The 25,116-nt window shown below is 43.8% G+C and overlaps 2 protein-coding genes across 3 annotated transcripts in view; one reads left to right on the forward strand and one right to left on the reverse strand.

Annotated features, from left to right (window-relative positions):
• The window catches only part of CCDC177 (coiled-coil domain containing 177), a 246,816-nt gene that overhangs the window by 74,240 nt on the left and 147,460 nt on the right, over positions 1 to 25,116 (forward strand). The window lies entirely within an intron of this gene.
• SUSD6 (sushi domain containing 6) overlaps positions 1 to 25,116 on the reverse strand; it is a 50,273-nt gene that overhangs the window by 15,335 nt on the left and 9,822 nt on the right. For both annotated transcript variants that reach the window (XM_073552161.1, XM_073552162.1), the window contains exon 2: positions 21,521 to 21,678. In XM_073552161.1, the coding sequence (XP_073408262.1) occupies positions 21,521 to 21,626 (106 nt within the window). In that variant the 5' untranslated portion in view covers positions 21,627 to 21,678. The remainder of the gene's footprint in view (positions 1 to 21,520; positions 21,679 to 25,116) is intronic.

Here is a 25,116-nt window from a genome sequence, read left to right on the forward strand (position 1 = left end):
TGGAGGCAAATTGACAGCTGCCAGATGTGAACAAGGGGGACTTAAAGAATGAGTGCGATGGCGCCAAAGAGTATATACCGTACAGTTGCTAAGGTGGGGCCCTGACATGGGATACTCACCACACACGGGGATATGAACACACACAAAATGCGCCACACACTACCACGTGCTTCAACAGATATTTCACTACACATACACCACCTCGCCACATAAAAGTCGAAACACAAAAGTCGCCACTCAAAACTCGCCACGCTGTCCCAGAGCTGTTTAAAAGATGAAAAATGACCTGTGATTGGTTGCTATCAGCAACAGTTTTCTTTGTAGACAGTTGTGGTAACTGAGGCCTATTATTCTTATCATTTCTATGGTGTTATCGTCCTTCTGTACAGCTGGAAATAACACAATTTATTACCGTGCCAACACAGACCACCCTCTGACACAGACTGCAGGGGGAGCCCAGTATCACACAGGATAGGATTAGATACACGGCTCAGCAGTCAGTATCACACAGGATAGGAATAGATACACGGCTCAGCACACAGTATCACACAGGATAGGATTAGATACACAGCTCAGCAGTCAGTATCACACAGAATAGGATTAGATACACAGCTCAGCAGTCAGTATCACACAGAATAGGATTAGATACACAGCTCAGCACACAGTATCACACAGAATAGGATTAGATACACAGCTCAGCAGTCAGTATCACACAGGATAGGAATAGATACGCGGCTCAGCAATCAAAGAATCCAGACGTGTTGGAATTTTGTAAACAAGTTGCAAACAGCTTTGCCCCTTAAAATGTTACTTCCATCTTAGACGAGTAAAATTGCAAAGTAAGAGTAAAGATAAGCAACTTTGCAATTTAATAAATCACTTAAATACCTTTGGATTATCCAGAAAGGAGTCATTTTATTGTTTATGGCTCATTGCCAAGGGGACTGGCCACTGCTGCAGTGTATCAGTTGTGACTAAACCCAAGCAGTGCTTACAAGCTCTTTCGAAAAGCTATTAACCACTGCGCTGAAGCGGGCCGGGATCCCTGCCTGCTTCAGTGCCATTGTGCTCTTCTGATGGTGCAGCAGGAGTGCACAGGTCACACGTCCAAACTGTGGCTAAAGCCAGAGAGCACTGCCCTCCACAAGCAGTACGCAACAAGGCTGGAAACAAGTGTACTCCCGAGAAGTCACAGGACAAACCATGCTACGTCTGACCTGCCTTCACTTTTTTTTTTTCTTACAGCCGAATTGTTTTTCTGAACAGGTCTTACAAAATGTTATTAGTCAAGCAACTTGTCTGAAACGAACGCTGAAGGACCAGAGTCGCCGTGCAGCCCCCGCCACACAAATGTTGGCTCTTGAATCATACTATCTTTTTCCCTTGAGCATATGGACCATTTCCCAACCATATGCTCAATGAATGGATATATGGGTGCGTCACACTACAGCACATGGCTGTCAGCGAATATGCAGTTATGTCACTTGTTGGATAGGCACAAAGGCGCTCGGCTGCACATAACAGCACATTTGTGTGTGGGTGAGAAACTTTCAGAATTTGAATTGAATACCCGTAAAAGTGAAGGTTGTGAAGTTTTAGTACATCAGAGAGACTGAATTGTCAGCTCTATACACAGACCTAACAATACAAAAGGAGAAAATACACGCAAAATGTTTCTGTATAAAATGTCATAAAAAAAGCCATTATTCCTTGATCACAGTTCTTGTGTTTCTTTCATATGTTAGGATTAATTCTACGTGGTAAATGCAGGACATAATGGCATTTCATACCACTCAAGGTACGTAGCGCAGTGCTGATTTATAGTATTTCCAAAGCTTCCGAGGCACAGCCATTCCTGCCCAGCTCACAAGCATCTTTTCACTTTCCTAACAGTCTACATGTCTGAGCTCTTCCTAGTCAGACCCACATTTGTATACAGCATGGTGAACGGGCAATACGATTACCGATCACAAAAGTGACTATGGGTTGTTTCACATTCATGTTTACATTGATTGTATACCATGTTCGTAAGCTACAAGTTGGGAGCATGTAAAGAAAAGCTATAAAAAAAAACCCTAACTATTTAAATCAGTTTATCTTGTTACATGGACTTTTAGAAAATGTTGACAAGTTTTTTTTCACATCACAATCTTTATTGATCCTGTACCCCCAAAAGATAAGGCCGGGGGACTATTGTGGCCATGTACATGTATTGTTTCCTTAAACAGGAAGTTAAGAGTCTTTAAAACAAAAAAAAAAGCGCCCACTGGCCAATATAAAAAATGGCAAGATTTTTATTTGATATTTTTATATAGGCTGCAATATATCAAGAGGTGTCCAACCTGCAACTCAGGATGGCAGTGAATAAGGGCAAATACAAAATCGTCAATTTACTTAAAACATGAGACTTTTTTGTGATTATGTGTCGCAATGTCATATAGAATAACCACACCGCTATGTGTACGCATGTGGCGGTGTGCAGCTTCTAGTGTGAGGATATATTTCAGGCACAGACAGTGAAACTGAAACCATCAGATATTACAAGTGCTCATGGAGATTTGGCCTCACTTTACAATCGGCTTTATGCCATGCTATGCAGCAGCAGCACAGAGGACTATGCAATAGCGTCGCTAGGCATTTTGATCCAAGGCCAGTGCCCCAATTGAGGGGTCCTCAAACCTTACCAATGTCACAATTTTAAATAATGTTTATTTTATTCAAAGCTGTGCCCAGTAGCGCTTGTAAACTGCAGGCTGAAAGCACATGTTGCTTTACTCGTAGAACTACACCTGGTGCGGCAGCTTTCAAGGGTCCTCTTCCTTGTGAACTCTGGTGAGCCAGCTGGTGTGGGAGGAATCACGGGAGCCGATTGGAGCTCCTTGATCGCAGCGAGCGAGCAGAGATGTGGAACAAATGGGTAACTGTTCCTGTGTCTCAGTACATGCTCAAGAGCCATGAACCAGAGGAAGATACAGGAGCTGGACAATAAGGAGGAAATGTAGCATGAAGAACAAAGCTGAAAATGGACTGAAAACGAATGAAAGAAGTCAAGGAGAAGATAGAGGAGAGAAAGAGGCAGGAGTCAGGAGAGAGGTTCCATAGGCTGTGAGCCACCTGACTATTACACCTTACCTCCGGTTGGCAATGACCTGACACCTGCTGGGCACAGGAGGCCAGGCCTGTGTTGGAAGTGAGGTGGGAAGGGTGACTGTTTAGTTGCCAAGGACCCCCAGCAAGACCCTATACAGCACCAACTGTTCTTCCAATGTGGTCCAGAGACCTCAAAGGGCCACAACAGACCATTTAGTAGAGCAGGTTATCCCAAAGACTTTAACATTGCGTCAATATTTAACACCTGTCATTTACAAAAGGAGAATTAGGTCAGTCTCACATAAATGAGCCAGAACGTAGAAAAATACAGATTTCTGAACTCCAACCCTGAGAAAATCTCTGGAAACTAGAAGTAGGTCACTAAAAAAAAGCTAATTTCAGTTCCATATTCTTACTCAGATTGCGGTAAGAAGTCATCTCAGACCACAGAATTCAGTCACAGTTGTGACGGGTAGAAAAAGGTCGTTAGTGTAGGCAGGGTCACGAGACAGGAAAATGGTAACGGACAGAAATCCGTCAAGTAGAAAGTAGTGGGAGATGGAAAAGATACATGAAAGTAGATGTTTTAGCGCAACAGATGGTATTGACAAAAGTAATAAACCAGCAAATTCTCTACATATACTACTAAGAGTTTGATGTAGAAAGTATTTGTAGTCCACTATGACACACATTCACTTTGAATTCTTGAACTGAACCTTGGATAAAACAGGCAGCAACTATCCAAGAAGAAAATTGGTAATGTAATGTAATGATCTGTTGGGGTTCTTGTCCAGTCTTCCCTTTGGAGGCATCTCGGATAGTGCCCGTCCCATCCCCAGTATTTCTTCATGAATCAGCTTGGCATACACTCTGCACTCCAAAGCCTGGCTATGATAACAGCTTGCCAAGTGGAATGGAGTTTACCCATTCGGGGCGGGGCAGAGAAGAGCCCATCATCAGTCTGCCCATGACCACATCAATATACAAGATAGCAGTAATAAATTGGTGTGGTGCGAGAGGGAACTCTTACACAGAGTGCAGGAGAGGAAGACGATGTAGTGTTTTATGTTGGCAGGGGGGGATGTAATGAGAAACAGACGTGAATCTGGGGGCAGAGTCCATGCATGTGTACCCAAGCTGGCTCTACTTCAGATCACAACCATATTGACGGCATAAAGGAGGGCCTCAGCTGATCTGCAGCCACATCAGTCCCAATACACCTGGGAAACCCACAGGATGGATTGAAGGCGCGGTGCTGGCTCCAGACTTAAGTATTCTTTTTTTATTTTTTTTTTATTTTGCACAGCAGGATGGAAATATGGTGAAAGACCCTCTAATACTTAGGGCAGTACGCTGCATCATCTTCATCTGACACAGCCTATTCATATTGGTGGCCGGGTCAGATGAGTAAGCAAGAGAGACCATTTTTCATTTCGGGGAAAAAAAAAAACTTGATGTTTTTACATTGTGTTCTATGTCAGTGTTTTGCATCCATATTGCATCTGTATATCTGGGTTTTTTTATACTTCTGTATGTCCATTTTGAATAACTATATGGCATTAGTTTTCACATGAACAAAAAGGTCAAACACGGTCTCCCATCTTCATAACTAATGGATCTGTGAAAAATGCATGACGTACAGACAGTAGCCCGTGTGACCATCCTTTTTTTTTTTGCAACGCACATGTGATACAGAATACGGACCAAAGTAGAGCATACTGCAGCTTCTCACAATCCAACACATTGAGCTGCATTGATCTTTGCGCTCTTCATATACTACCCATTTTGCATAAGCACATTTAATACGCTTGTCTGAACGAGCTCTTAAAGAAAGTCTGCAGAAAAGAGGTGACCATGAAACCACTCTTTGCACCTCATGACCTTTAGGAAGGAATCTACATAAGCTTTTACCATTTAAATACTATGACCTGGTATGGGGGGGGGGGGGGCACAGCTACTTCACACTGATTTTCATGATAAAAAAGGGCAGAAGGTTATTCCAGTGGTCACTACTTTTGCTGTAAACTCACTGCTGACAACCTCCAGAAAAAAAAAAAAAAAGTATAGCAGTAGCATGGCATTTGTGCATATCCTCATATTGCTTTTTTGTAACCAAGGATTCATTTTATTTCATGATGTGCCCTTGGCTAATAATCCTGAAGCATGCTAGTACTCTGGTTACATTTTTGGCTACAATGCAAAAGAGGATTCACAGAAATCACAGATGATCCCAAACTAGCTGGGACTTTCCCAGAGAGGAAACCACAGCACAGGTTCCAAGCCATGTACTGATTCAATGCCCCCATGGGGATGCGTTACTGGTAGTGCCGCCCACATCACTTACCACAAGGAACAAGCTGTATACAGTAGCAAGCACGTACATGGATACAATCACAGATACAATCAGTGGCTTACAATGGCCTGTCAAATACCAGAAGCCAGGTTTATTTTCTCTACCTACATTTCTCGGAAAGCTGAATGAAATCACTAGAAGCTAAAAATTGTTCTACAGTACGACAACTGACCAGATATCCAGAAAATAGTGAAAATAAAACATGAAAATAAAGAGGTCACCTTATGTTCTTCAGTGTACATTAGGGGAAAAAAAAGGCCAAATAAAAAGTATATATTTGGTCTTCACCATGAAGAACCTAAAAGAGGCTGGCCATTACTAGGCAAACTCTTAATAGTCCTAGGTTGCTATATAAATGTATGCTTCCCTACCGGATTGGTGTTGCTCCTGTACCATCAGCCTTTTCAACCCCGCTCTACCATAAACAATGTCAGGAGACCACTGCAGCCTCCACAATTCCATCCAAGTGGATGAACAGTGCTACAGCTGCTAGTTGTCTGAAATTAAAATTGTTTATGACAAGTGACCGGCAAGGAACAACGGACTGACAGCAGACAAGCTGCGCTGGTCTGGGTATAATAAGCAAGCTTTAATTTTCCATTTTACACAGCACTCTGGGGCCATTAATAAGGGGTTATCTAGTAGTGGGTAACCCTTTAAGTGGGTTTAACCAATAAATAAATAACTAATATCAAATGGAGAAATGTGTACGCCTAATTTTGCTCTTACTCCTTGAAAAAGCCAAGGCAAAATGTGTGTTCGGAGTCCTGGGGTCCCTATTTCTTAGTCTCACGATATTCATGATATGTTAACGTCATTGTATTGAGATGTTCCGAGATATTTACAGGTGTCAGATATAATGGTAAAATGGGAACAATATCAAAACAGGCTCTTGAAAGAGGAGGTGTCACCCTTAGGCTATGTGCACACAGTTTTTTTTCGTGTGCGGATTTTGGAGAGAAAACCGCAGGTAAATCTGCGGTTTTGCCCTGCGGTTTTATACCTCATAATGGATGAGGTGCAAAACTGCAGCGTTTCTGCACTAAACAATTGACATGCTGCGGATTGTAAACCGCAGCAAAACCGCGTGGAAAAATCCACAGCATGTGCAGTGTGTTTTTTAATTTCCATAGGAAATAAAGGTACTGTACAACGAAGCAGAATCTGCTGCGGACCCACAGCTGCAGAAACGATGCGGAACAGCAGCAGAATCCACACCGTGTGCACATACCCATAGATTGTGGACTGAAACAAGGCTTAACCATAACTTGGAAAGGGAACAAAAGCTAGCACTCTAAACATCTGACCCCAGTTACTCTATGACTTCCTGCTATGAACAGGTAATTTAAGTGGGTTATCTGCTGGAAAGCAAAGTTCGGATTCAATTTATACAAGAGGCTGGGAGGCAACAAATTTATCACCTGCAGAGATAACTCTTCCTAGGTTCAAAATAACTACAAGCAGACTCTTTGAAGCCGGACTGCAGTTATAAATATTAAGGTTTGTGACCGGTGCAAGTCCTAGAGTTATTGGAGTTGTCATCTTCAACATCATGTTCAACGTAACGCATTTACTTAAATCATCGTGCGGTCTGCCGATCAGTCCTTCGGCCAGATGGACAAAGTTAGATGTGTCATGTATCCTATTTATAGGAAGTTAAAATCATGATGGCAAAAACTGTATTAATATCTTCTGGCTAGGACCTACAGGGGGGCAGATGATATGAAGGATGGGAATCCCCTAATTTTTTGGGACCAGAGATGCATCCCATTTACCAGTATCATCTGGGGGGTGGGGGGGGGGGGGGACGTATATGGGAGTGACTTTTCTAATAAAAGAACATCTCGAGTTATCATTGTTCACTACTGGGAGATTGTGGTGGCTCGTTTACCCTGAAACCTGCATTGAAATTAATCTAAAACTTTCTAATCGTATTCAATATTATGTCCTTCATATGCAACCAATAACTTAAGAATGATTTTTGACACTGACTATATACACATTATTCCTCTGTTGCTTTTTTATGAGCTGTTTATTTCTGAGACACTCTCCATATATTTTTATGTAACTTGATGAATTTCATATATTAAAAAATTAAGTGTATTTAATTTTGAATGGTTATTCAGATTTTTAGGTCTCTAATTTTATAAATACTAGCTAAAGAGCCCGGCGCTGCCCGGGCATAGTAACTAACTGTGGTTAGTTATAGCAAATTATAATTATCCTCCATCCCTTAGTCCCGTGCCCATATACCCATCATATATATCCACCATCCCATAGGGCCGTGCCCATATACCCATACATATCCTCCATCCCATAGTCGAGTGCCCATATACCCATCACACATCCTCCATCCCATAGTCCCATGCCCATATACCCATCATACATATTCGCCATCCCATAGTCAAGTGCCCATATACCCATCACACATCCTTCATCTTCTAGTTCCGTGCCCATATACCCATCACACATCCTTCATCTTCTAGTTCCATGCCCATATACCCATCATACATATCCGCCATACCATAGTCCAGTGCCCATATACCCATCACACATCCTCCATCCCATAGTCCCGTGCCCATATACCCATTGACATCATCATCACCATGGCAACCGTTATGACATAACCGTCACCATTGCAACCTATTAGGACATCATCGTCACCATGACAACCATTGTGACAGCATCTTCGCCATTGCAACCTATTATGACATTAGCGTCGCCTTGCAACCTGATGACATCACGAGGGGCGGGGCTTGATACACACTTTTTCCCCATTATGTAGATAGGGGCAAAATTGTTTGGTGAATTGGAACGCGCGGGGTTAAAATTTCGCCTCTCAACATAGCCTATGACGCTCTCAGGGTCCAGACGTGTAACTGTGCCAAATTTTGTGGCTGTAGCTGCGACGGTGCGGATGCCCATCCCGGACATACACACCCACATTGAGCTTTATATATTAGATTTAGTAAAAAAAAAAAAAATTAACAATTTGAAACATTGCACCACAGGTGTCTATGTATTGCTGTTACACCCTAGTCATTGTGCCCTCTGATGGTCATTTGATTCGCCTCTGAGAACGTCCACTTAAAGTATTCAGTGCTGGTAGTGCTTCTAGTGTGGAGAAGATTGGCAGCATCATATAGATCTACCTATAAAAATGCAGAGAAGACAGCAGGTTTCTGGACATGTTGAAAAACCTATCAGTTATCTAAAAGCCGCCTGAAGTGCATGCCCAGATCCATAGTCTGTAGGCAACAGGTATCACTGCCATATGGGTTGGCAGCAGGTGTCCTTCTGGGGCACAAGAATATTTCTGAAGAAAATTAGAAGGACCCTTATTGCGCAGAGAAATCTATATTTAAAAAGTCATTACCCAGATTCATAGAGCAGGCCGATTTCTCACTAGAGAGAAGTCAACCGCAGGACCACGTGGCCCACGATGAGCAGAGAGCGCCTTTTCTTACACGACACATGTTTATGTATATAGGGATGTTGCCAGAGAGCGTGTGTACAGACTACATCCTAATGCGGGTCTGTAGAAGAGCCAGACAGGTTGCATAGCTGTATGTTTGCCCTTTATCTTCACAAGTATCTGATGTAGGGGTACATACTGGATGCCAGCACCTTCCCACTTCCTCCATATTGGAGGTCTGGAAAATCTTTCTGCTTCATCCTCCTGGAAATTGCAAATTATATCTACTACACATGCTGGTTTATGTGAATTTTTTTTTTTTTTTTTTTTAAGTGCGTTACATCACGTCTAAATAGAAAAAAAACCTGCATCACGCAGAGAAACATATACTTATGCATACTATAAAATAAGGTCTCCCAATTCGGCTATAAACACCTTTGCAGAGAATTTTATTGATATATTTCTCATTTGCTTCCTAAGGAAAAAGTTAAGCGACTATCTAGTCTTCAGTAAAAATGTTCAACCATTTCTCTGCTGCAGTATCCAAGTCTTCTCTAGCTGCGCGCTTTTGTAAATCTGATACAAAAGGATGAGAGCTTCTGTTCATGGATCTGACAGTTCTTCACTCTCCCCTCCCTTCTCTGTCTTAGAGATGGAGCAGTGAGAGGGTTGGACACAGATATCTACAGCATGGAGAAGGGATAAAGTATCTCACATAGGGTATGTGACCACAAGTACACGATTTTGTATACCTCTGGCCATATTCTAACTAGACATGTCCAGACAAGTTCAATTCACTTATATTGAGCGAGGCTGGACAAGTCTAGTCGACACATGACTGCATGCATGCAAACTGCATACCTGTGGTGCGCACACCAGCTTCCAGCACCGGAGAATCCTGACAGCATGCACACTGTGCGCTGTGAGGATTCATAAGTCTACAGTCACAGAGCCCAAGACTGGACAACATCTTTAACGATTTAGAACCTTCTAAAATCAATAGTGAAACAAGTGGCAAGATTAAATGGAGAGGTTACTGCACATGTGCAATTAAAAGCTTTAATTTAAAGAAGTTATCCCATCATTCCAGTCTTTGTCCATTTGCATTATTGGGGTACATTGATTGCATATGGTGGTCTCTTGCTCGGGCCATTTTATGAGTCAAATACCAAGTATCAGCTGCTCCCACTATGGCACTTATTATAATGGCAGGCATTCATTCAGGAAATGCATGGCTGTCTGCAACCTCCCCTCAGATGAACCAGTTTTGTCAAATATGATCAGTTGAAAGTGGGTGGCGGGAGATCACAAACAAAAAGGTTTTCTGTGTGACGCAACCTCTATAGTCAGGCTTACAGAATTATTTTGAGGGCATTCAGAGGTTTTTGCATGCTTCATTCATTGCCCATGCAGGGCCACTTTTTATTAATTGGTGGAGACAAGACGAGGGTGATCTCAGGGGTCAGACCCTAAAAGATTGAGTCAACTATATTATTTTGATCAGGAGTTCAATTATTGTCAGATGTAACAATGCGTCCATGCACAGGGATGACTATTTGCGTTAATTTATGAACTATGAGATCATGGTAGCTGTGCGATCAGCCTTGAGATACTGAAATTTCCTCAACAGTCCCGTTATCTTAACAGGGCTTACACAAACCCATTTATAGGTCACAGAAAGAAAAATTTGCTCATTCAGGTGAATTGCGGTTCACACAAGGTATAAAAGTAAATCTTGGTCTGGTACTACCCAGAAAGATACAGTAGGTGGTATAATCCAAGCACCTATTGACTTGGATATTAAAGCTTCACATACTTGAATTTTCAAAAACTATGTACACTATTTTCAAAATAAATTTGGCAAAATGCAATGAAAGCAATCTGACAAGCAGGTGTTAATATTAGCTGTCACTAGAGTTGAGCGAAACTGGTCGGTCAAATTCATAAGTCGCCGACTTTCGCTGAAGTTGGGTTTCATGAAACGAAACCCGACCATAGCGTGAGGTTGGCCACGAGGTCATCAACCAGAGCGCCAAAGTCGCGTTTCAAATGATGCTTCCAGCACCCTTTTTCAGCCAATGATGGAGGACGCACACTGTGGGCAACGCGATGACATAGGCATCGGTCACCACCATCTTTGAGAAGGGCATGTAAGTGATTGGCTTGCTTTGTGTGGCGTCACAGGGGCTATAAAAGGGCCTGCATGTCGACCGCCATCTTACTTCTGCCGATATTAGCAGTAGGGAGAGGTTGCAGCTGCTGATTCTGAATAAGGGAGAGCTTTAGGCAGGGAAGAAGCACAAAAAAAAATCTCCTTCTGCTGGTAGCGATTTCCACCGTACAACACAACACTGTGTGCAGTGACAAGGGAGGATATATTTGTGTGCAGCAGCTCTGTTGGTGATTATGCTGCCTTATAAGGCTCCCTGATAGCTGCATTGCTGTTTTTAAAAAAGCAATTTGCACAGCAGTGTGCAAACAAAAATACTTTTTTCTTCCTCTTTTCTGCACAGTTTCCAAGCGTTCATTTTTCCACAGTTTTGTGTGCAGCAGTCCTGCTTATTAGGCTGCCTGCTGCCATACTTGGACGGAGAGCATCATTGTCAGCCTCCTAAAATCTCTCGGGAGATTCAAATTCTCCCCAATACTATATACACACCTTGTACCTTGTTTTACAGTACCATATAGCTGGTGGTATTTTGGGTACATTTTTCCAAAAATGAGGAAGTATGGTGGAAGAGGCCGTGGAAGTGGGCGGGGGTTGCCAGCTGGTACTGATGGTGGTGGGGGTGGTGGTGCATCTGCTGGTAGCGGCAAAAGCACAATAGCACCTAAGGCAGGAGGTGTTGAGCCTGCGTCATCGTCTGGCTCCACAAGGCCTCGAAGGCTCCCTTTTCTGGGAGTAGGTAAACCGCTTTTAAAGCCGGAACTTCAGGAACAAGTTTTGGCTTACATTGCTGACACAGCCTCCAGCTCTATCGCCTGCTCGTCTGAAGTTTCAAAAAATAAAACCACTGGGTCGTCAGTGGAGTCTCCTGGTCAGGAACAACACCTTTCCTTGTGTCCTTCACCCCTACCAAAAGTGAAGGATGCGGCAGGCCACACAACAGATTACTCCATGGAGCTCTTTTCACATACCATGCCTGGGTTAGCAAGTCAAATTGTGAATTCTCCAGCCCAAGATGAATCGGACATGGAGTGCACTGATGCACAGCCACTGCTAGATTTTTCTGCTGGTACATTCACTCAGAGCACTACATTGTCCTCGCAGTGTACTGAGCCAGAATCTGACCCTGATGAAACTCAGGTGCCCCTTCCCGCATACTATACCACCTTACACGGTGACACAGAGGAAGGTGCACATGAAATTGCAGAAGAGGTGATGGATGACCCAGATTGGCATCCATTGGGGGAAGAGGGTGCCGCTGCCAATAGCTCAGAAGAGGAGGAGGAGGATCCGCAGCAGGCATCAACATCGCAACAGCTGTTATCTGGCAGGCCCGTAAGAGTCCAAAAATGGTTTACAAAAACCCAAAGAGTTGCAGGACAGCTTGGCCAGACGGTCAAATTAGCACAGCGTGCAAGGCCTCAAAATGTGTTCCATAGTAGGAAGAGTGCAGTGTGGCACTTTTTTGAACAAAATCCTAATGATCAGGCAAAGGCTATCTGTAAGAAGTGCGCAAAGACCTTTAGCCAAGGGAAAAATCCGAGAAATTTGAATACCAGTTGCATGCTTAGACATTTAACCACCATGCACTTGCAAGCATGGATGCAGTACCATATATCTGATGTTATTTTGGGTACATTTTCTCCAAAATTTGGAAGTATGGTGGAAGAAGCCGCGGACGTGGGGAGGGGCCAGCTGGTACTGATGGTGGTGGTACATTTGCTGGTAGTGGCAAATTTGCTGGTAGTGGCAAAAGCACAATAGCAGCTAAGGCAGGAGGTGTTGAGCCTGCATCATGGTCTGGCTCCGGAACGCCTGGAAGGCTACCTTTTCTGGGAGTAGGATAACCGCTTTTAAAGCTGGAGCATCAGGAACTGGTTTTGGCTTACATTCCCGAACAGACTAGAGCAAATATGCCCCCTCTCCTGAAGTTTCAAAAAAATGCAAGCTCTGAGTCATCAAGTGCTGGCTCCTGGTCAGGAAGAACCCCTTTCCTTGTGTCCTTCACCCCCACCAAAAGTGAATGATGCAGCAGGCCACACTTCACATTAGTCCATGTAGCTCTTTCCCTCATACGATGCCTGGGTTATCAAGTCAAATCGTGAATTCCCCAGTCCAAGATGAATCTGACATGGAGTGTGGGTGGCCAGCCAGGGCAGTGGGGTTAATCGGTACTGGGCCGGTGTCTCAGAGGAATGTGTCACGGTGGTGGTGACCCGGTCCGTGGGCCTGGGCGTCCATACAAAGGGGTGAATAACGTTTATAGGTGAATGATACGTGACGCCACCTGTGGTTTCTGATCAGATTGACCAGCGCTGCAGTGTCGCTTCTCTGGGACAGATGTTGTGGTGCAGCCAAGATGTAGAAGCCCTGCACAGGTAGGGTTGTGGTCGCAGGGCAGATGAAAGAGTTGGTAGATGGTGTGCAGTGCAGGATGTAGCAGAGCCGTGTGCCAGGCGCAGGAGAAAGATGACAGACACAGTCGTGCAGTTCCTTTACCTGTACTTGGTAAGTGCCGTACAGGACCCAGAGTACAGATGGAGAAGGAGTTAGTCAGCCTGGAAGCAAATTAGGAATTCTCTCTCTGCAGTCAGGTAGTGTGGCCTCCGTTCTAGCGCTTATCTGAGGTACTCGCAGTACTGAGTTCACTGAAGTTCCCCCTGTTGACTCTCTTTTCAAACTTTCTCGTATGGCAAGCAGCCGTAGCCTTTTCCTTCTGGCTCACACAAGTCGCTGCTGGGGCCTCAGAGCCTTAGCTGGGAACAGAGCATTTACAGCTGCTACTTCCTCCGGTTTCTGCTGCAGGACCGTCAGTGTCCCTACAAACTCGGACACAGGAATCCGGACAATGCGCTCCAGCTAGGAGTGAGCCTTAACTCTGCTCATCCTCCAGCTCCCCTTCTCACATCCACACACTTCCCCTTCCCTTCACAGACTGCCCTAACTTACCTCCTCCCGACCACAGACAGCAGCTCCTCAACAGTCAGGTTCAGAGGTCTCCCTGCTGGCCTGGAGTGGGAACTGTGTTGTGTATTGGTTTAACTGCTAGAGAGATCCTTCGTTACTCCCAAGCATGACATCACACTCCCTAGGAGGAAGGTAATGCCACTGTGGCGACCGTACTCCTGGGGGCGCCACAAGTACACTGATGCCCAGCCACTGCTAGATGATTCTGCTGGTACATTGACCCAGACCACTACATTCCCCTCGCACTCTACACAGCCAGAATCTGACCCTGATGAAACTCAGGTTCCCCTTCCCACATACTATACCACCTTACACGGTGACAAAGAGGAAGGTGCAGATGAAAGTGCAGCTTCCTTGAGCAGGTGGGGGGCATACTCACGGGCGACGGCACTGGCACAGGGCCCCTCATAGTACGCAAAAGTGTTTTTGCCGGTGGGAGCCACCGTCAGACACACCGCCGTACTATGAGGGGCCCTGTGCCAGTGCCGTCGCCAACGAGTGGGCCCCACCTGCTTGCTCAGGATCACAGCACTTGCAAAGTTGAATTACTTACCTCTCCCTGCTCCACCGCCGTGACGTCTACCACGTTTCCTGACAGTGACATTCTGGTCAGAGAGCACAATGACATCACGTCTGTACGCCCTCTGCCTAAACAGTCCAAGTGCAGAGAGATGGAAGATACGGACGACAAGGAGTCCAGACTAGTACAGGGATTCCCTAGCGAGTAGACTTATTTAATTGTTTTAAAGGTTGGGAGCAATTTTTGGGGAGCACTATACTCTGGAGAATGATATATGGGGCCCACCATACACTGGAGCATTCCAAAGGTGGACATCAGGCACTGGAGGTGCATTTACAGGGCCCATTTTACACTGGAGCATTAGAAATGGGGCCCATTATATATGGAGCATTATTTGGGCTCATAAGACAGTGGAGCTTCATCCATGGGGACCAACATATACTGTAGCATTATGTGGAGCTCATCATATACTGTATCGAACATTATATGGGACCAATGATTCTGTATGGAGAAATATATGGGCCTCATTACTCTGTATGGCGCACTAAGCGCTGGCCATAATACTGTATGGAGTTATATACTGTCCGTTTTTGGAGCTATTGGAGAATTTAAAATGGCTATCAGTCATGTGATGTAAGAAGTGAAGTATTTTTCATTGTACTATACCGCTATTTCTCTGCCGTATCAGAGGATCATGAATTGTGGTATGTGTTAAAGGAGCCCATTGACACTCTTTGGCCCTGGGCCCACGAAAATCTGGAGCCAGCCCTACCCCCACACAACTTGAGCCAAATAACCCACAGTTTTCAATGCGGAACTATTATTATAAAGTAAATTAAGGTTGCCAAGCTTAAGTAATAAGAATTGATGTTTTTAGCATTAAAATGGGCACTGTAGGTGTGTTTCCTGTCCTCCACTTACTGCCGACTTTTCTTCTCCACTGACTTGCATTGGGTTTCGTGTTTCAGTCGGCCTTCGACTTTTCACGATAATCGGCCGATTTCGTTCTACCCGACTTTTGCAAAAGTCGGGTTTCATGAAACCCGACTCGACTCGAAAAAAGGCAAAGTCGCTCATCTCTAGCTGTCACTGTTACAAATGAACGGAACCGATTCACAACACTTCGGGCCATCAGCCAGTTCAGTTGTCTCTGGCCACGAGGTTTGCAAATCTCTTGCCTTCTGGGACCTCCGGCGCAGCTTTCGAGTAGCCAGCCTGGCTTACTGCCATCAGTGCATCATACCGCAACGATGACATCCGCCCGTCTGTAGCAAGAGCGTATGGACTTACTGCCCTGCCTTACTCACTACAATATGTAATTAATCTGCTTTTAAAAACAGCATGAGATTAATATTGAAAGAGCGGGAGGGGGGGGGGGGGGGGGGGGTGGAGAGAAAAAAAACACCTTAACTAGCTAGTTTTTTATGTTGGCCCTCCAACAGAGATAGGCAAGAGCTACTGTACTAAAAGACCCTATATTGCATTTATGGAGTGCTACCGCTGTCCTATGGACCATGAATGGAGCCGAGAAAAAGCATATATATCGTTGCTCCACTCAGAACTTCATTTTCGGAATTGCTGGGGTTCCAGCAGTCAGACCTTCAGCACAAAGCAAGTTATCCTCTAACCCCATGGTTAACGGATAAACTAGTCACTAATCTGGAAACAAGCATACGTAGGAACGTTAATTCCCAATTACCGGCTTGTCTAAATGGGCCACTTACCATCCAACATCGATGCTAAATAGTCATTCGTCAGGTGCATTAGTTTTTAAGTTGGTTTAAAGATCATCACCATGTTGGCAGCACATTGTCTAATGTAAACTGGTGACATACTGCCGATATCATGTTCTATGGGAACACAACAATCACGTGTTTATAGGACGCTCGTCGGCGTATGACACGTTTAAGTTTGCTTTCTGGGTATATGAAATCATTTACGAACGCAAAACAAAATATAAAAATTAAAAAAAAAGTTTAGTTTTTGAGTTATGGCTTTAGAAATTTGATTACTGTCAAATTTGACCTAGGAGAAAGAAAAATCTAAAAAAAAAAAAATAAAAAAAATCACATTCAGGTGATAAAAACTATAATGTAATATTTCTAATTTTATGGAAAAAAAAAATCATGATGTGTGTGCAGCTTTACTGTGACGACTGAAGACATATTGCCGGTCCTCTCTATTGGGCAGAATGTACATTTTGTAATGTAGACAGTTGTATAGATTGTGAGTACTGGATATAACTGGCAGCTGTAGTCTTTTTGTTTGGCAGAGGCCGCAGAAGCCGAGAACAAGGCACGACCTGGCAAAAACAAATCCGTCCTACAGAAGCTTTAATTTCAAAGAAAAAAAATAATAATGAATGCACAGATTGTCTGAAAAAAGCCTGCTGACATTTGTCTGGGTACAGCTCTGCCTATTCAAATAGAGAAGGGTGGCTGTAAAATGGGTTATGGCTTTCATTCCCATTTATCTGTAAGTGATCCCGGCTCTCACTCCTATTGAAATGCTAATGTAATAGAATTGCATACTGATTCTCAAATACACAAGATGCCTGTGCTTCCTGCAGACAGATGGCTGGGGGTCTGCACTGCCTCGGGGGTCACCATAAGAGCCGAGCACAGACTATGACCCCGGTGTATTATATATCAACATGACACAGTTAGGAAGAATCACTGCAACATGTATGGACAACTAATACAACGCAAGGAAGGAAAAGGACCCCGCAGGAAACACACAGGAATGAGCATGCCACTAAAGATCACAAGTCCAAATCTTTTCCCATATACGCAAAGTCTAATATATTACGCAGCTACAATCTGTGATGCTGTGGGTGAGGCACATGGCTATTAATGCAGCAGCACTACATTTTGCCTGTGCATATCACCATACATGTTCAGAAACCTTGACTATATTGCCTTTGTCCTGCACTCAAACCCTGGTCGGTCTCATGGCCCATAGACATGGTCACTGCTGACCACAACTACAGACCCCGAGGAGAAAAAATATGGCTTTAGAAGAGGAATCTTGTATACGTAGATCTGTATATATGACACAAATGTATAACAGATGCGAGTCCCAACAACAGGACCCACGTGTATTTTCATAGCAGAGGCGCCATTGCGTGTTGCTGTTAGTGGGGAATTGGTCCGAATCCCCATCCATATAAATGAATGGCAGTGATGACCACTTCTCCACAGACAGTACCGCATACTAGGGGCTGATGTAGAGGGGACCCGCATCTACTATACATTTATGGTATATTATTTAGATGTGCCATAAATCTACAAGATGGGACACCCCTTTAAAGACAACACATTATGTGTCACTAGTCTAATATCAAAGTGGAGCAGTGAGCAAATAATAAAAGAATGAAGATTATAACAATGTAACGTCACTGATCAAGGTCAAAACAATGACAATATTCTCCCTGATGTCGAGTAACTGAGAGACAACTGGTTTAACCTGCCAGAAGCATATCCCCGACACACCTTACCAGTGCTACAACCACACCAGTTGTACTAGTACGTGTAGTGCGCGATGTACCCTCCCTGCAGAGCTGGGTCTGATATATTCTATTCGTAACCAACCCTTCTAATTACTACCAATATAGAATCGTGGAGTATTTCTGGTTACTGGCTTCACCCAGGATGACAGCCTCATGATTGTGACCCCTTATGAAAGTAGAATTCTTAGAGAATCACCGCCATTTATCTATTTTTTTCATAAATGAATGGTACATGTGAAAATAATTAACTTTGTAATATATCTTATCAGAGAACTCTGCTTCTTTCTCCTCCTGGAATGATCTTTCATTCACAATTCACAGGTAAAATCTGTCTTCTTCATCTAGACAATAACAGTTGGTGCTCAAAGTTCTATGGAGAACTGCAAATGTGGATTTAGGAGAACTTGCAGCAGAACATGCATCTGCCTCTAGCTCCTCCTCCCTCCTACCCACGCTCCATAGATTGTTATGAGCACAAACCGTCATTTCCCATCTCAATAACGTGAACATCTTTCTTTACTGGCTACAGATGTTACCATCAACGGAGTTTAAAATCAATTCAGGCGGGGAAGGGGGGGGGGGGGCATTATAGCATATATTACAAAGTTGCTTATCTTCATGTACACTACTGATTTATGAAATAAAAATTTAATGGATTTCCATGATTAAGATTTCCTGCTTGTTAAGCTTCTAGGATCACGTACTTTACAGCAGACATATTTGCTATGTGAGGATTAAGAACTTCATCTAGGGATAATTATAAAACCTACAATTAATTTTATAGCTAGATGAGACATTAAGATTGTTTTATTACACGAAAACACAATATCAGCTTACAACTTAAGAGAACACATCAGTATTTGTATGCCAAAAACAGAAGTGTATACAAAACACAGCACAGGTGTCAATCTTTCCATTACAGTTTTTCTCTGCAATATCCACTCCTTGTTTTGGCACACAAAAAACTGATGCAAAATACCGATGTGTGAATGAGGCCAAAAACACACCTGGCTGCAACAGCAGATTTAGATTCAGCCTGCCTTGGTTTGGGCTGCATGATGCTGTCAGGCCCTCTTTAAAGCCACTCATTTTCCTTAAGATGTCAGATCCAGCAATCACAGCTCTCTAAATATCAAAGGTCATGCAATAGGGACACACCACTGACAAAAAGATAACGCGCAGCCAAAGCAGCACTGACAATGAGGCTACCTATTGTGTGAGCTTTACCGCCTCCTCATAGCATACAGAGAGATTTTATAGGCCAGCATTAACTGTTCAGGAAGAAAGGGCATTCACAAGTGTAAAGCTGAAAAGCCTCAGAACACTGAAAATGTAGCGGTTCACCGCGAGGACCAGCTGGGAGTAAAGGCCCCCATATATATGATATGAGCGTGTCAGAAGATCGTTTGGACAATAGCCATACTGGCCACAGGAGCAACACATGAAGGGATTGCCTGTTTGTTAGACAATCAATGCATGTGTTACAGCTGTCTAACAGCTGTGAGATCTGCAGCCACAGGGACTCTAAAGGTACTGTCACACTTAGCGATGTACCAGCGATCCCGACCAGCGATATGACGCGGTCAGGATCGCTGGTACATCGCTAAGTGGTCGCTAGTGAGCTGCCACACAGGCAGATCTCACCAGCGACATAGCGGGGGTCGCTACTTACCTGTCACACCAGGCGATCCTGCGTCCTCCCGCCCGGCTCCACGTGTCGCTCGTCCTCACAGCAGGAAGCGCCGCAGGAAGCTGACGACGAGAAACAGTCCAGGACGTTCTCGCGCGATCAGCGATAACCAGCGGGGGAGCGGTCGTAGGTAAGTATCAGACATAGCGATATCGCTAGCAATATCGCTATAACGTCACTAGTTATAGCGGTATTGCTAGCGATATCTCTTAGTGTGACAGGCCCTTTACATATTATTCGAGCACACCGAAGACACACTGTTAGCAGATAACACTTAATCAGAGCACATTAGCTCATCACTAGTTGACACCCAACGCAAAAAAAAAAAAAAAAAAAAACAACTACACACGTTTCTGATAAATTTAGCATGCACTCCTGTGGGGAGGCAAGGCTAATTTGCAAATTGACCAAATGAACGTTCCTAACCATGCTCATTCCTGATCACTGGCCCTCGCAGACAGCAACACATTTGTCATTCTATCATTGTATGGATTACACAGACCTAAAAATCATAGTTATTGGCAGTACATCCCCTTGTGTAAGCAGATGTGCTGCTGACAATATGCATTATGCAAGGGGACCAAATGATCGTATTACTGATCCTTCACAGTGTTTGATGCAAGGCATGGGGGAGGCTGTGCTACAATATATCATTCCAAGCAAAGGATAATTCTTGCTATTGCTCCAGCGTGGGACCATCGCTCAGCCGGTCATTGGTCCAGTAAGGCCTCACGATGTAGACTTCGTTGGCAAAAGCGGCACACACTGAATAAGTCACACGATGTCACATGGAAACCTCTTGTGACCTCTTATATCGCAAAGGATCACTGGGACCGGAGAGTGGAATGCTGCGCGGGACGTCGGAAGGTGAGAATAACTATATTTTTTATTTTAATTCTATTTTTTACAGGGATGGCCAGCGATGCCGGGCGCTCGGCATCGCTGTGCTGATCGCTGGTGAAGCTGTCTGTGTGATAGCTCACCAGCGATCACATAGCGACTTACCAGCGATCCTGACACCTTGATATCGGTGTCGGTATCGCTGGTAAGTCGCTATGTGTGACTCCAGCTTAAGGGCTTCCTGATGCCAGCAAAGTGAATGAGAGTCCTGAAGTCTCATGCACACATTGCTTATTTTTAACTTGCAGATTTGGGGCAGACTTGCAGTTCATTCAGCACTTTTTTTGCTGCACATTTCACCCATACTAATGAGTGAAGAAAAATCTGCAGCAACAACATGCCAATTTTACACAGTGTTTTTCCTGCCAAGGCATGCAGAAATGGTGCAGAAATTTCTGCTGCAAATCCTTAACATAGGAACAGAACCTTACACTGCTCAATTATTATGCACCAAAGCTCCTACTAGCAAAATCCTTTAAACAGGCTGCCAATCACCCGACGAACAAGTTAAATGCTCATTTGTTGCCTGAAACGGTCTTTTGGAAGATTGACGCTCTCAGTAGTATGTTGCCTGTGTAAACAGGACTTGCGCTGCAGAGTACTATTGAACCCTTTTGTGCACTAAATCTATTCCTGATCGCTCTGTCCGCATCTGAACCCGGGTCGCCTTGTGTGAACAGGCTATTAAACTGCCGACCAGCAAGCATGCTGCCGGCAGTTCAGCGGTCATTTGACACTACATATCGAGCAATGTAAATGCACCTTTAGACTCAACAATGAGATGTAATCGGTATGGAGAACTCGGCATCAAGTGTTCAGTATTGCGGAATTTCATATTACAGAAATGGCTTTCTCTCCCTGTGCAATGATTGGCTGTGAATAGATTTTACAGGCGTGATGGCATCCTTACCTGAGCTGAGGCTACATGGCACACAGGATAGCAGCAGGACTAGTATTCCACTTCTAGAACACCACGCTTCACACCACTGGATTTGTCCCGGGGTTCTGGGCCACATCTTACTGCCTCAGCCAATATGTAAGCCAGGGGACAGGTCACCGGCACCTGGTCTAGAGAAAGAGAAAAGAAGAAAGAGGAAAGAAACGTTGCTTACTCAACAAATGAACGTTGGGAAAAAAAAAAAAATGTAAAAAGAAGAAGTTATCTGTGACCTAATTTGCATTATATGTCTAAACCACTGATACTAGCTGCTGCTAATGAGATTACTCCTACTGTCTCAATAGGAGACATGCTCTCATATCCTGGTCTGAAAGGGGTCGGCCACTTTCGGGGACTTTTTTTTTTTATTACTTTAAAAACATGTATTTTGGGCTAGACAATCATATCTGTAATTTGGTTTCATTACACATTTGCCGTTTTTCTTCTCTGCACTTTAAAGTGGTTGTTCACTACTAGGACAATCCCTTCTGGATCTAAAATGTTTGACGTTGATACTCGCCTTATCGTGTCAGCGCTGTTCCTGCGGTCTTGGCACTCGTTTTCCAAGGTTCACAGGATACTGTTATGCTACATGAGTCCTGCACCCAATCAGCGCTGGCATCACTGTCCCCAACACTGCTGGCACAGGAGCTGAGAATAGCGTTTTTTATTTTATCAGCTACAAACATTCAGATCCAGAAGGGCTTGCCCTAGTAGTGGACAACCACATTAATCTAGTCTGTGTTCATAAATCAGCTGAGAGGTGCTCAGAAAAAAAAGAGCTAAAACCAGTTGCAAACTTTCCAGTTTGACTGTTAGAACAAGCTCACTGACAGATTCTCAGTTAGAGCTCGGCCACTTTCTCTTGTTAGTGCAGCTTCCTCCCACACTGCTCAGCACTTCTGTCCATACAACAGCCACTGGTGGATGCGCATGTGAACAGACCTGTCCATCAGCCTTCTGCAATAGAAAAGCATTTTTTTTTTTTTTAATTTGAGGTGCTAACAAGAGAAAGTGGCCGACTGCTTTTCCTGAGCATCCATCAGCGAGCTCGATCTGATAGGAAAATTTCTAACACTTAAATGACCTTTCCTGCACTCCTCTGAGCTGATTTGAGACCACAGCCTACATTAAAGTTGGATCTACAGGGAAAAAAGAGCCTGCAAATACAAGCAGTGCAAAATTTGCAATGAAACCCAATTCTCCTAGACGAGACCATAAAATGCAGCTTAGCCCTGGGAGAAGCCGACTTTATAAATTATAGATTTCTCATTGTAACCAGGATATGAGTTCATGGACCTCCGTTTGCATGGAGAACCTGTAGGATTACACATCCATACAATCTTTGATTAAAGAGAACCTGTCACTTGCTCAAAGAAAATACCGTAGTTAAATAACTTGCAAAAAAAAAAAAAAAAGAAAAATCGCTGAGCTCCCCTAATAAAGTTAATTTTGTGCTGTCTCTCCATTGCATGGATGTTCACATTTGTTGCTTTTACAGTGCAGTATGTGAAATCTCTGCAGTTTAACTTGGCATGTCTTCTCAGGAAGCGGGCACCCCTACCTCACAGCTCAGGAGCATCTGAAAAAGAGGTCTAAGAGTGCAAGTCCCCAGAGAAGACTCGAAGAAAAACGCAGTTGAACTACAAGCTGGGATTTCACAAACTGCGCTCCAAATGCAACAAATGTGAACTTCTCAATGGAGCGACGCAGTGCAAAAATGGGAAAGACAAAAAAGCAGAAGAATAAGGGGAACTCAGGAAATTTTAAAATGTTTTAGACTCAATTTTTTTTAAGTGACAGGTTCTATTTAAAGGGTATGTCCACTGTGAGGGCTCGGCTCTGCGGTAGACGCTGGTTCACACACAGGGATTCAGTTTGTTGGTTCAAATTCCATAAACAGTCTGGTAAACAATAAAATAGCTTCATCTGGATACAAAAAGATATAACAGAACAAAAATGGAAACTAACCCGTCCATACAAAGCACGGGCTCACTCGCTTAACCCCTTTCCGACGTTGGGCATAATAATGCGCCAACGTCAGAATCCCTCCCTTTGATGTGGGACCCGGCGCTGAGTCCACATCTTTCCCGGCATATGTCAGCTGTTTTGAACAGCTGACATGTGTCTCTAACAGCCGTGGGTCAAATTGCAACCCATCTGCAGCTGTTACCCTGTTAAATGCCGCTGTCAATCTGTGACAGTGGCAATTAACTCGCGCTTACCAGAAGCGCATCGGAAATCCCTCCCATCGGTGACCCCGTCACATGATTGTGGGTCATTGATGGGCAGGCATGACAACCAGAGGTCTGAAGCAGCATTTCTGCTACACACAGGTGATCAGATAATCGCCTGTGTATAGTAGAGGCAATTAGACAACTGCAGCTTCTAGTCTCCCATGGAGACTATTGAAGCTCGCAAAAAGTAAAAAATGTTTTTAAAAATAAAAAAAAATAAAATTCAAATCACCCCCCTTTCACCCCATTCAAAATAAAATAAATCAAATACATATATTTGGCATCTCCGTGTTCAGAAATCGCCTGATCTAGCAATATAAAGAATTAACCCTATCGCTAAACTGCGTAACGAGATTAAAAAAAAAAAAAAAAAAAAAAAAAAAAAGACAGAATTACGCTTTTTTGGTTGCCGCTACATTGCAAAAAAACGCAATAACGGGCGATCAAAAGATCGTATTTAGACCAAAATGGTATCAATAAAAACATCAGCTCGGCACACAAAAAATAAGCCCTCACCCAACCCAAGATCACGAAAAATGGAGACACTACGGGTCTCGGAAAATGGCGCCATTTTGTTCTTTTTAACCAAAGTTTGGATTTTTTTTCACCTCTTAAAGGGAATCTGTCACCCCTTTTTTGAGATATCATATAATGATATTCAATTGTGTGACACATAAGGATTCTCTTAGTACTTTTGCTTCCCCCTGACCCCTCACCATTCATGCATAAATACCTTTTTATATCGGTTCAGATGTATGTAAACAGCCACTGTCCGGTCCGATGGGCGGGGCTTATTCACCTGCTCCCCCCCCTCCTGTCTTGCTCTACGCACTTCTTCTTGTGTAGAGCAAGACGGGGGGGGGGGGAGCAGTTGAATAAGCCCCGCCCATCAGGCCAGACCGTGGCAGTTTACATACATCTGAACCGATATAAGAAAGGTGCGGGGTCAGGGGGGGAGCAGAAGTACTAAGAGAATCCTTATGTGACACACAATTGAATGATATCATTATATGATATCTCAAAAAAGGGGTGACAGATTCCCTTTAAAGAACCTAGACGTGTTTGGCATCTATGAACTTGTAATGACCTGGAGAATCATAATGGCACATCAGTTTAGTTTTAGATTTCGGAATAAATTCTTGGACTTTTGTGCGCTACCAGATAAAATCACTAATCCAGTGTTTAGGAGAAAGATTAATCCATTTATTTCCCAACGCGTTTCGAAATGTATACCATTTCTTCTTCAGGGGATGGATCCCCTGAAGAAGAAATGGTATACATTTCGAAACGCGTTGGGAAATAAATGGATTAATCTTTCTCCTAAACACTGGA

The sequence above is a fragment of the Dendrobates tinctorius genome, unplaced genomic scaffold, assembly GCF_039654945.1.
Source record: "Dendrobates tinctorius isolate UK_male_01 unplaced genomic scaffold, ASM3965494v1 ptg000186l, whole genome shotgun sequence".
Taxonomy (NCBI): Eukaryota; Metazoa; Chordata; class Amphibia; order Anura; family Dendrobatidae; genus Dendrobates; species Dendrobates tinctorius.